Raw genomic sequence first — 13,106 nt, 5'->3', positions numbered from 1 at the left:
TACGAGAAGGAGGCGGGAGGCGCCGCCGCCGCCTCGAGAAGGTTAGGAAGTGACCGCGACCTTGCTGGAGGTCAGCTCAAGCTCCAGTTCACTTCAATCCTTGCGTGTGCTGTAAACATTTATGTATGGTGAAATGCCTTACCAGAATCATCTGCTTTCAGAACCAAATCTTGCTTTCAGATCCTTTGCATGCCACTGCTCAGTCCCTGGTTCATGTGTTATATATTTCACTTTTATATTCTTGTGTCTTTGTTATGTACAGTAACTTTTGCCCTGTTTTGTGCTTTTCATGTAATGCGCAAAAGTGTTCTTGCTTTTAGCGGATCCTGCGGGCACAATGTTGCGGGTGTCCCAGTGCCCGCGTTTGGGACGCAAATCCTCTTCCAGCTAATTGGAGCAGGAGCAGGGAAAGCAGAGAAGATCATACGGTTCATCCACCTGCTTTTTGGAGCCAAAAGGGAAGCCAGCCTCCTACCCCCTTGTCTTCTTCCATATGACAGGTGTGCTGTCCCCGTCAAAATAAGACAAATCAGGCGGCGAGAAAGGCAAGCCAGCCTATGTGTAAATAGTCATTAAGAAGAGTGCCCTGGAAGCTATAACCAGTTGCTCTCATTTATACGTACGGCAATGAGTGAATAGTAACGGGTTACTTTCACGAAAACAACTTGCAGAGCATGAAATTCAATATATGTATCAGTATCAATATATGTATCATCAAATTTAACCCATTAAGGACGGGAGCGCATAGCCGCGTTTCCAACCACTAAACACCGGGAGCGCTGTTGCGTGTTTCTCCCTATAAAGTCGGAGTGCATATACGTCATTTTCTTTTTTTCCATCCAATTCTCAGTCTCTTAGCCGATGAGATGCGTCGGAATATACGCTGTCGGAGGATATCTGGAATTTTTTCGAGGAGTCGATTGTGGGAGCTCTGATATAAGTCACGGCAGCGATACAGATGGCACACGCTCGCGGATCTTTAAAGCCGTGAAACCATCCAAACGTGATGTATGGTTAAGATGTTCGTGGACAATGGCGATTTCAACATCTTTGTGTCGGCAAATTATCGTTATCAAGTTTTTGGAAAAAATATCGAGATTTTTTTTTTTTTTTTTGCGCTACGGCAAAAGGTTGAGAGCGGCTGCCATTGTGTGACACTGACTAAAAAAAGCAGCGCCGCTGAGTTGCAGTTTGGTTGGTGGAATGTTGGTGCTGTGAGCGTGTTTGTGTGTGCGTGGTTGTAAGGTGAGAAGCCACAGGTAGGCGAGGCTCTCCCGAAACGTGTGAGATTGCAATCGTAACATGTAGCCTGGAGCAAAGCAACCGCAACTGCATCACCCAGGCGGCAAGAAAGACCTGCACCCTGGAGGCTTTGGTTCGAGATCATCACTTCACTTACAAACGTTTGGGGGAAAGCTTTAAAAGCCTGAGTCGGACGAAAGGGTTTTAAAAGCATTGTCCTTTTTGGTTTGGATAAGGGAAACCACACACATTCGCACGCACGCTGGAGTGCCACATGCTCCAAACTCCACAAGCATCGTTCCGCCGCGGAGCGCAAACAAACGGCGAGCCGCGCGGCCGAGCGACACACTTCACACCCTATGATTTGGGCGTGGAAAGCATAAAAAAAGCGAGCGGCGCGAGCACGCACCGGTTCAACGGGTACAAATGCCACAGTGGAAAACTGGCACCGGGGCACAGACAGATAGTTAGACAGACAGGCATCACACTGGCATCGCAGTGTCGCCTCCCCTGCTTGGCGCCACATTACCACAACAGGCCTTACACAAGAAAAAAAAAAAAAAAAAAAAGGAATGAAGTGAGGAATAGACGACTTCATTCGGGCAAAATTATCTGCCCATTTCATTGGAAATTTTTAACTTGGCATGAATTTTTAAAACAAGTAAACAGTTGGCCTAAAGAGAATGTCCCTATAAAATGATTGCAGCTGGGAAAAAATATCGTATCGCGATACTTTTTATGCCGATACAAGTATCGATCCGTTGATGAAGTATCGCAATACTTTCAATTAAGTTATGTTATGTTTTGCACGTTCTATAACATACTTTTGGAAATTTTGAGGTCCTTAAATTTGAGCTTTGTGAATGGAATTTTCTTTATTTCACTCCTGTGCATCACCTCGAACAGTTTATGTCCTTTTCGATCGTGAGACACTTGAATAAATGTCAAATGGCACTAAAGTTAAAACTGTGGAAACACATGCCTCTGTTTTTAAAAAAAAAAAAATTATTTTATATTTATATTTATTTTTAATATTTTTATAATATTTAAGTATGGCAATACGTATCGGATCGCCACCCAAGTATCGGGATCCGTATCGGATCGGGACAAAAGTGGATCGTCGCAGCCCTCAAAATGATAGTGTTTCTTATTTTAAAGCCAAGGGTGCCCAAAGATTTGCTTCCGATATATTACATATACCGAAAATTATAATTGTAAAATAGCAGTGATCCTTCAGTAGAGAAGGAACTGGTCAGCCCCAAAGTTAAGTTTGTATGCAGTTTCATTTCCTTTTACACACTGCTTAGTCTTCTTGTTGTGTGTTAATTATTGCATCATCATGGCTCAAAGACCCTCGAAAAAGAATTTGGGGAGATGCTGGAAAATGTTTGCTTTTTGCGAAGGTTTAACGGTTAAAGGCAATAAAAGGTATAACACCAACTTGAATTTGGTAATGTGTGGTAACTAAAACAAGAAGCCGTTTTTTAAAAAAAATTCTGATAAGCAGTGCTCCTGCCTGACCGCGACGATATGTATTGAAAAAATTAGCTAGGTAGATCCCAAAAAGAAAAGTCAAGAATTTTTCAGGATTTTTGGGTAGCCAGCAGCTCTGTACTCCACTAGAATAGTTCCACCCGTGCGCTGAGCACATGATATTGATTTGAGATATTTAATCTTGGTAATATTTCAATTTTTGAATGGCGGGCAACGACACACCGTCAGAACACGGTTGTTCGATGGCACAAGGCAAATAAGCAGCATTGAAAAAAACCAAAAGACAAGTGTGTGTGCCCGCATTCAGCAACACAAATACATGTAAACATCGCGAACCCCAAGTGCGATGCAATCTGTCGGCGTGAAAAGAAGAAACACAGCGATACCCGGAGCGTGCCGTACGTACCTTATCTTCCAGACGGATCAGTCGCGCTCCGATTGTCGGGAATTCTTTATCTTCCCCTTTACCTGGCAAACGAAAGAGAAACATTGGTATATAAATATTTTGATAAGCGCAATTTAGCCTCCTGAGACATAGCACGGAATACTGCGACTGCACGTCAGTGATTTACCAATCTACTAAACGCTCTCATCAAATTCCATTCTTTTCAAAACTCACGGCCATGCAAAATTCTAAGATGGTGGCCCGAAAATCCAAGATGTCCGCCCCAAAAATGTGTTCAATATTTAATATCCATCAAGCATAAAATGAATTGAAGAAAAACACAACATAGATACGGCTTTGGGTATGAATATATACAAAATAGACATTTGCAATTATCCGCTCTACTAATTTGTGACATGTTCTAACAAAATTCACATTTTCATGTTGACTGTTAAAAAAAAAAAAGATGTGTGACGCGCGTTGACACTTGTATGGCAGTTGGGTTTTATAAACTTACAATAAAAAAATGTTGAACCATTGTGAAATGCTGTGTACCGTGAGTCCGAAAAAGGAGAAGGAAAAAGTTCAAAAATATTGTTTGTGCGACACGTAAAGAATTGACTAGTTTGGACTCCGAAACAAATAATATCAAATCTACTGGAATTCATAGCAATGAGAGATTCTTTTACGTGAAGCAATTTGCTTTGAAAGACAACCGTGTGCCACCGCGGTTGGAACCTTGCAACGGCTGAGCAAACATTTCATCTTGTTTAGGTTTTAATTCCAAATGTCTTGGTGGGGAGCAGTTCGCACTCTTTTATGACCTTTTAGCGTTAAATAAAAGCACTCTGCAAATGTCATTTCCACACTGAAGCTGCTTCAACATTTGCCAAAGGGGCCGCACAATCGGGAGAAGCAAATATTTGAGAAAACCACCCCACCCCAAAAAATGGGGAGAAAAAAAAGGGGCTCCCGCGTGGCCTCTTCTTGACTACGTTCAGCTTATTCCCCTTTCAGATACCAAGTTAGTGAGTGCAATAAACAAAGTTGGCCTGGGGGAATTCAAGCTATTGCCACAGAGGGGCTGTTAACAACATTGACATTGCGCAATAAAATATCTGAATGGTGGCCACTGTAGTTGGAGCTCGGTGTGTGTGCGCGTGTGTGTGTTGGGGGGTCACCTTTTGGAATAGTTGTATTCGGATGAAGATGTGCGGATGTCAGACGGGCAGGATCGAGTTTTTGAGGTGTTGGGCTAGATCAGGGGTCGGCAACGTTTAACAATCAAAGAGCCATTTCGACCCGGTTTCCACGGAAAAGAAAAAAAACTGGGCGCCGAAAACACTTTTTGACCTCCAAAAAAATGCCAGCTTTTTGGAGTTTCCAGGCGCCGCTAAGTTCAAGTTGTGTAATACCTTATATTGCTATTGCACACTCACGTTCACTTCCCACAATATATATTCCATCGGTAATTTCACACTTGATTGAAGTGTATAACTTGAAGTTTATTATCAAACGAAACATAAAACTAAGAGAATGACACATTCTGCTCGCTTAATACTAACACGATTTTGAAAATGACAGCTTCCTACCAGAGCCTGTCTGCGTCAGGAGAACTCGTCTTAAACTACTTTTAACTTGTTTTTATCAAGCGGTTGCATTAGTGAAAGTGATAAAACAATCGCTATACGACTACATTGATCAATCGCGTGATGTTTCCATCGATCTGCGCATGTCACAAGAGCTCTAAAACGGCAGTTTTGATTGATGTAGTGGCGCGTGTCAATGGCACACCACAAGAGATCACCATCACATGTAAACAGGTGACCGGAGATCTTCATTTGGAATGATTTCAATCGGAATGACCACAAAAGTCTCCATGTAAACGCGGCTTGTGTCAGGTTGTCGGCATCTAAGCTAAGTGTGCAGGTTCATTTTCACCCATTAAAAAAGTGAAAATGCTTTGGAAAAGTAGTCAGACGGCCGTCGCGAGTTTACCGGTCACTTGCTGATAGCGGTTAGCTGCTAACGGCTAATGCTAGTGACTGCTTTTGAAAAGTAGTCAGCCGGCTGTCGCGAGTTTACCGGTCACTTGCTGATAGCGGTTAGCTGCTAACGGCTAATGCTAGTGACTGCTTTTGAAAAGTAGCGAGACTATCGGTCACTTGCCGCTAGCAGCTAGCTGCTAACGCCAGCGACTGGTGTCGTACTGTGCAATTTTAAACAATGACAGTCAAATTAATTCGCGATTTGATTTAGTGTATTGAATTAGCGTTACGACATGATTTCAGGAAGGTGTTGTGCTGATGATGTTGTCAAAAATTAGTAAGTGACAACACCTTAGTTATCCTTTCAGTGATGAAGCCGCAAAGTTGAGCTACGTCACAGTTATTTTTACTAAATCATCATCCAAGTGTAAAAAGAAGCCAAACAGAAAAATGTCTGATAACGGTTATGTAACGTGTACGTGCGCAAGTTTACTAAGACAGAGTGGACTTGAGGAGTGATGGCTGTGTGTTTACCTGGAAGGAACATTCCCGGCTTTCCCAGTGTGCCGTCCAACCTGGGGGGGGGGGGGCGGGGAGGGGAGCCAAAAATAACTGAGTCAAGAGATATACACTTAACCACACGCACACACAACCAGGCACACACACACACACACACACACACACACGCTGGTCTATGCACTGTGGCAATAAAATTAAACATATGGATTTCATCACCCATATATCATAGAACTGAAAAAAATGCACTTAAAAAGAATATCAACCCAAACGTTTTTTTTTTTTTCAAGAATCTGTTCTATGCAGACCCATTAGTTGAAACAAGCACTCAGTTATCTGAGCACTGAGTAGTTGTCATTTTCAGTTGACAGAAGTGACAAAATGGCCGCCCCCTGAGATGGCTAAAAAAAACGAGTGGATTTTGCTGCTGAACTCATATTTGATATGAATCATATTGCCTTGTTTCATCTCGTAGGCCCCCATAGAACATATTCTTGAAAAATATGTTTGTGTTGACTTCCTCTTTAAGGGTCTTAATCCTTCAACAATACTTCTGACAAACATAGCTAAAAAATATTTCTTAACGTCAGAGTCCAATTTTGTCCATCTTTCCTCCTAAATAAAATCAAATTGTGGTCATGTTTAATGTTGTTGACAGAATTTCAATAAAGACGTGCTTTAAGGCGAGTGGGCGGAAATGACTGTCGAATGAAGACTTTGTTTTGAGGTGATGTTTGGGCTTTTTTTCTTTTTAGGAAAGCGGCTTTGTCTAATGAGAGAGTGGAAGCCTGTAAATGTTTTCATTTTTTTAATTGTGGCGTCCGCATCTCATTTAAAAAAAAACAACAACAAAAAAAAACTGTCATTAAAAAAAAAAATAAAAAAAATGAAAGGCCGCATTTCATTGAAAAAAAAAAAAAATTCAATTATAGGCCGCACCTTCTCTGGAGCTCCTTGATGCGCACCATCATGTTGAGATGACCTTGCGAGTACTGCTCGATCACATCCCGGACATCGTACGGCTTACGCGCTTGCTGTGGATCATGTAAACACACACACACACACACAAAAACAAAAATACATTCACACATAGGGAAGGGATACAAAAGGCATTGTCAACACCGCACTAGTGTTCGGTTCCTAAAAAACATGCCCAACCCCCACCAGTGCAAAGGGTTCATTGTTAGCTCAGTATGTGTGCGTGTGTGTGGGGGTGTGCGTGCGTGCGTGCGTGCGTGCGTGTGTGTGTGTGCGCGTGAAGTGACAAGTGCATGGTAATGTAGAAAGCAATCACATTATGGTCCTTTCACATCTTTGTTTGGTGTGACGTGGATACAAGCGCTGTCAGAAAGAACCCGGTGAACTCTTTAGGCTGCAGCTGAGATCACTTATAAGGGCCCTAATTGAAAACACACACACACACACAGGCGCACGCACACACACACACACGCATACACGCACGCTCACCAAACAATACACAAGAAGCTGTACTCATCGCAACTTGTTTGCATGAGCTCATGTGTGTAATACAAGACGATTGTATTTCAACGCTATATTGTGGCGCGTGCAATGACTTCTCTGCTCAGCAATTCGGATAGTCCGCTGGCGAGACTGCTTCAGAGTGCCTCGTTGTCGACCGTGAGTGCGAGCACATCAAGCAGCAGACTAAGTAGGCGGGGGGGGGATTTTTCATTTCAAGTCCCAACTTGACAGCCAGTGTGTGGACCGGAGCTACGAGCCGGCGTGGCCGAGGTAGAGTGCCTCGTTGTCCGCACATGGAAAAGCGGTGGGATGTATTCCAACCCCTGGGGGCTTTACATGGGTTTGGGTTATATGGCGTGTATATATATATATATATATATATATATATATATATATATATATATATATATATATATATATATATATATATATATATATATATATATATACACACACACATACATATATACATATATATATATATATATACACACATATACATATATACATATACATATACATATACACACATATACATATATACATATACATATACATATACACACATATATATATATATATATATATACATATGCATATACACACACATACATATACATATATACACGTGTACATATATGTATATATATATATATATATATATATATATATATGTATATATATATATATATATATATATATATATATATATATATATATATATATATATATATATATATATATATAATTTGCATCTGCCAAGATGGGGTGCTGAGTGTACATTAATTCATTCATCAATTTTGGCATTTTTGTGCTATGGTTCTCATCCCAAAATATGCAGTCTGCAAGACAAACGAAACAAAATAAATGTAGTGATGTTAATATTTTGAATGCTAACAGGTTCCTGTCTGTTTTATTTATCTTAGCAATGTTGTACTGAGCAACCCGGACGATGACACGTGTCCTACTTTTGTAGGTTGTTCCATTTCTGTTCCAATGGTTATCCTCCCCCAAAAAAGGCAAATAAAAATCAAAAACACAATCTCTTAAACGCCCAAATGTATGTCAACAGTACTTAGCTCGGTTTTAGCTATACTGTACTGAGCAGGATAATTCTACACTTCGTGCCACTGCTTTTTGAACACAGGAAACTAATTAAAGATTTTGACTCGTCATTTTTCAAAACAAGTTTAAATTAACGTAAAAAAAAAAAAAACTGCCACAGCAAAGATGTGTGCTACTTTAATACATCCCAATCATCTGAATTTGTTTCTGTAGGAACAAACGCTGATTGCCGTCAGTGAGATTTTTCGTCAACTTGGCACAAAAAACACACATGCAGGTGCAGGGCTTGAGGTATTTAAATATTAATTACAACACACACACACACACACACACACACAGAGCTACATAATGCAAACCAACAGTGCAGCTGATGTATTCTTTCGGGACTCCCCCCATTGCTCTTCCTGTGCAACCGCAAGAAAACATGACACGAAATGTATGCGCTGCTTCTCCCTCTCGCTCTTCGCTTACCTGAAACTTCTTGCGGGCCACAAAGTACTGCATGCGGCGCAGGACTTTGACTGCGGACCTCTGGGCGTGAGACAACCTGTGACACGGACACAGAGAGAAAAGATTTTGTTGAAAATTAGATCAGAATAAGAAGATGAAAACGTGATGAGGTCAAACACCGTATGTCTAAAATCACAAATTGTAACTTGTTTTGTTGTGGCTAGTGCAAAAAAATAAAAAAATAAAAAAGCAGAAGAAAGAGTAAAGACATCTAATTGGGACTAACGTGCAAATATACGTCCATATTTAAAAAAAATGTATGTTTGTGAATAAATCTAAATCAGACAAAATAATTTTCATTCATTTTGTGGCATTTTAATTTGCCGGTGTGCCATGCGATAAAATAAGCACCATGGCTCAGTAAAGGTTGAGGAGCACTGAAATAGTGGGACCCTTCGAAAGTGCTCAACAATGGTTCATTATGTCAGAAAGTCTTTTTCAAGCGGAAGTCAACCCAAACATATTTTTTTTCAAGCATATGTTCCCAGCAGGCCCACTATTTGAAACACGCCATTCTGATTCATTTTGCGTTTGTGGAATATAAGTTAAGCAGCAAAATGCACTCGTTTTTAGACATCTCCGGGGCGGCCATTTTGTCTTCTGTCGACTGAAAATGACATCACAACTGCTCACGACGACCAATCGCGGCTGACCTGTTTTTTGAATCTGAGCCGTGATTGGACGTTTGGTCATTGGTCATTTTCAGTCGACAGAAGACAAAATGGCCGCCCCCAGAGATGGCTAAAAACGGGTGGATTAACTCTTATTCCGCAAACGCAATATTTATCAAAATGCTTTGTTTCAACTAGTGGGCTTACATAGAACATATTCTTGAAAAAAAGATGCTTGCATTGACTTCCACTTTAAGACATGAATAAACTGTTATTAATTTCAGCAATCTCCCTCAGCCCACAATTTGGCAAGAAATTTTCTCGCTCATCTATAATTTACAGCTGTTATGAGGACTTGACATTGTGGTAGCAAGCTAATTCCTAACCATACCCTGATTGCAAAGTGGAACCTGAAGTTGTGTAACGATTTTTTTTTTCTCTCTTTTTTTTTTTTTTTTTTTTTAATGCAACGTCATTGGGAAACAAAACGATCATAAAAAGAAAAGCATATCAACTATTGACAGGGTGCTGTGTAATTTTCCTGCTAAGCGCGGCACCATTTGCTCCCTGTACAAAAAGTCAAGAACCGCAGAATCGCCAGCAACCGTGTCGTGCCTTGACACGCACATTTACATTTTAAATATGACCACTCCCAGATGGATCTGCGGCCTTGCGCAAAGCCAAGCGGTGGAAAAACAGGCCAGCTTTGCATTGAAAGCCTCCCGAAAAGCATGTCCTCTGCTCTCGTAGCAGCACATCTGTGTCAACACAAAGGCAGAAAAAAAAAAAGAAAAAAAAAAAGAAAAAAAAAAAAGCCCACTGGTATGGAGTTAAATGCCGGCGCAGAAACCGCTAGATGCAAACAGTACACACGCGCACGCACGCACATACACGGGTCATCCTCGCATAGTGTCGTTCAAAGTGTAGCATGCACTTATGTGTTTGTTTTCACTTGGAGGCGCATGTCCTTCTGAGCCCGGAGTGTGACAGCTGCATGTTTGCATGATTTGTGCAGCCTGCGAGAGTAAATAGAACGCCGGGATGGAACATTTTGTTGACTGTGTGGCTTTTTCTGCGCTCATCCGAGCCATGAAAGCGCACGGCGCGAGCACACCGAGTACGACACTTCAGATCGCAGCAGTCAAATTTTCTCGTGAAGGTTGAGTGTGTGTGTGTGGGGGGGGGAGTTTACAGTTACAGCTGCGTTATACTTTCATGCAAAATTATCTTTGACACTATTCCCAGCGGGGGGAGACAGAACTTCTTAAACTTCTAAAACAGGGAAGATTGTTTTTCTGGGACCCTCTCATCATCTTAGCACCAATCAAATAGAACGACACTGAAAGAACATGATTGATTTTACTGAATTTTATTTTGTCAAGTTGTTGCACAAAATTATATCATCTGTTTGAGATGCATTTTGTAACTTATTCACTGCCGGACATTTTCTAACCCTCTTTTACCCTAATGTTTGAAAAAAATAGAACAAAAATATAAATAAATTCCTGGGATTGAATGGCTGGTCTGTGAAAAGACAAGTAAATTTGTCAATGGCAGTGAATGAGTTAAATGGGGGAGGTCAACCCAAAAATACAATAATATGCTGCCTCACTAGTCTAAACTTGATATTCTAATTAATATTGTATTCGTGGAATATGAGTTAAGCAGCAAAATCCACCCGTGGTTAGCCACTACGGCGGCGGCCATTTTGTCACTTCTGTCGACTGAAAATGACATCACAGTTGCTCAGGGCTCAGGTAACGACCAATCATGACTCAGCTCCAGAAAATAGGTGAGCCCTGATTGGTCGTTACCTGATTAATATGAAATATGAGTTAAGGAGCAAAATTCACTCGTTTTTAGCTATTTTAGGGGGCGGCCATTTTGTCACTTCTGTCGAATGAACATGACATCAGAGCTCAGATAACCACCAATCACGTCTCACCTGTTGTCTGAAGCTGAGCTACGGATTAGTCGTTACCCGAGCCCTGAGCAACTGTGATGTCATTTTCAATCGACAGAAGTGACAAAATGGCCGCCCCCAGAGTGGCTAACAACGGGTGGATTTTGCCGCTTAACTCATGCTCCACAAAAGCAATATGTGTTTCGACTAGTGAAGGCGCATAGAACAGGTTGACTAAGTAGAAGTGTAGTCTCTAGTTTTTTGTTTTGCATCTTGTACTATTAATAGGTCGGTTGGACTTCTGTGACAAATAAGGGGATAAAAAGTGACTATTTCAATGTTTTCAAGTGTCACGGGAAATGTTAAGATGATAATAGTTTCATAATAGCGACAATGTGGCTTATTTCTTATTTCTATCTCCGTGTCATCTAAACTTTTCACATCAAGTAGCGTAAAATTACTTAGTAGGCGTAAGTGTTGATCAAAAAAGAGGCAGAAGTTTCATTCCTAAAAAGTTCATTATTGACTAACTCTTGGGGGGTTTAGATCAGAGGATGTCGTTAAAATGTGTCAACTGTGGGCCTGTGAGGCGTTTTGAGAGTCTTTTGTGATTAAGGGCTACATAAATAAATGTGACTATTATAAGCCCCTGTAAAATTATGTACAGCTTGAACTTACTGCACTTTTGAAAAGGAAAAAAAAAAAAAAAAAAAAAACGAGATAATGATACTATAAAATTGATTGCACATAAAAGTTTGATTGTCTAAAAACAAGTAGTTCTCGGGGATTAAATGCAAATGTGCCGTACTTAAAAGTTAAACACAACAGACGCGTACTTTAAAAATGCACTGCACTTGACAAGTGGAAAAAAATGGACTGTACAAACAAGTCAAACAAAAGGACTGTATTGATAAAAAAAAAAAAAAAAAAGTTTAGACAGCCTGTATTCATCGCTACATACAATTCTAATATGCACTGAATATATTTGCATTGAATTCAGTGATTCATTTGCATACTGCTAGTGGTACGTTTGCTTAAAAGAAGAGTGCTTTGCACGGTTGAACAGGTCGGTCGATTTAGTTTTCCACTTGTGTGACAAGGACGTAATAAAGCGAGTATTTTCATATTTCCACATTTCACCATTAACAATGGTTAACTTGTTTTTCCACTTGTACGACAGAATGTCATCAAGTCACTTCGGGCCTCGCCTGCACGGCTTGTACAAAAATGTTATGATGGCGACAGTTGAGCTCGGAAGCACTTTGTTTTCATAAGGTCTTACGAGTTCGCTTGTTACGATTTGGAAAGCTTTTGCCCCACATGACTGCTTGAGGCAAAAGCGCGTCAACTAATAGACACAAACTCTTGCCTCGTCCTGTTTTAGCACACAGAAAACGGTATGCTCGTTTGTCTTGAAGTGAGCTTTCCTGGGGACAGGCGACCTTTCGTCCATCTGTTGGCGTCAAAGCGAAGCCAGCGAGTGTTTCTGCGGCGTATCTGCTAAGAGGTTGGATTAACTGAAATGTGATGTCATCACTTTTTGCCCCCTTTCTGGAAACCGCTAACGTAAGTTAGCTTATCCAGGTCCGAGCAGAACCAATATGTTTTTTGCAGCTTCATACAGTTCCACGAAACGCTTCCTGCCCATGTTTGAATGTTATCATTACGATTCAGATATTATTCACTAACAATTTTGGGGGAAAACAAAATAAGAGGTTGTCACATACAGTACAAAACTGTAGATGTACTCTGGAGCAGAATCAACCGCAACAAATGTTACTACCTGTTATTGCTGCCATGTTTACATGTTCACCTAAATAAATTGTGTTAATTTATTCATGTACAGTCGCCATTGTAAATCTGTGCAATAGGCGCATATTTATTCATTTATCAGTTTGAACATTGAAGAT

At 40.7% G+C, this 13,106-nt stretch overlaps 1 protein-coding gene across 5 annotated transcripts in view; it reads right to left on the bottom strand.

Annotated features, from left to right (window-relative positions):
• kcnq1.2 (potassium voltage-gated channel, KQT-like subfamily, member 1.2) overlaps positions 1-13,106 on the bottom strand; it is a 160,509-nt gene that overhangs the window by 60,021 nt on the left and 87,382 nt on the right. For all 5 annotated transcript variants that reach the window (XM_086027109.1, XM_086027111.1, XM_086027107.1 and 2 more), the window contains 4 exons: positions 8,644-8,719; positions 6,565-6,659; positions 5,644-5,684; positions 3,143-3,204 (listed from right to left, as the gene is read on the bottom strand). In XM_086027109.1, the coding sequence (XP_085883235.1) occupies positions 3,143-3,204; positions 5,644-5,684; positions 6,565-6,659; positions 8,644-8,719 (274 nt within the window). The remainder of the gene's footprint in view (positions 1-3,142; positions 3,205-5,643; positions 5,685-6,564; positions 6,660-8,643; positions 8,720-13,106) is intronic.

Source organism: Filicampus tigris, chromosome 4 (assembly GCF_054856515.1).
Source record: "Filicampus tigris isolate MCC_2025a chromosome 4, RoL_Ftig_1.0, whole genome shotgun sequence".
NCBI classification, from domain to species: Eukaryota; Metazoa; Chordata; class Actinopteri; order Syngnathiformes; family Syngnathidae; genus Filicampus; species Filicampus tigris.
The sequence above is the reverse complement of the archived record's forward strand: the minus strand, read 5'-3'. Positions and strand labels throughout refer to the sequence as shown.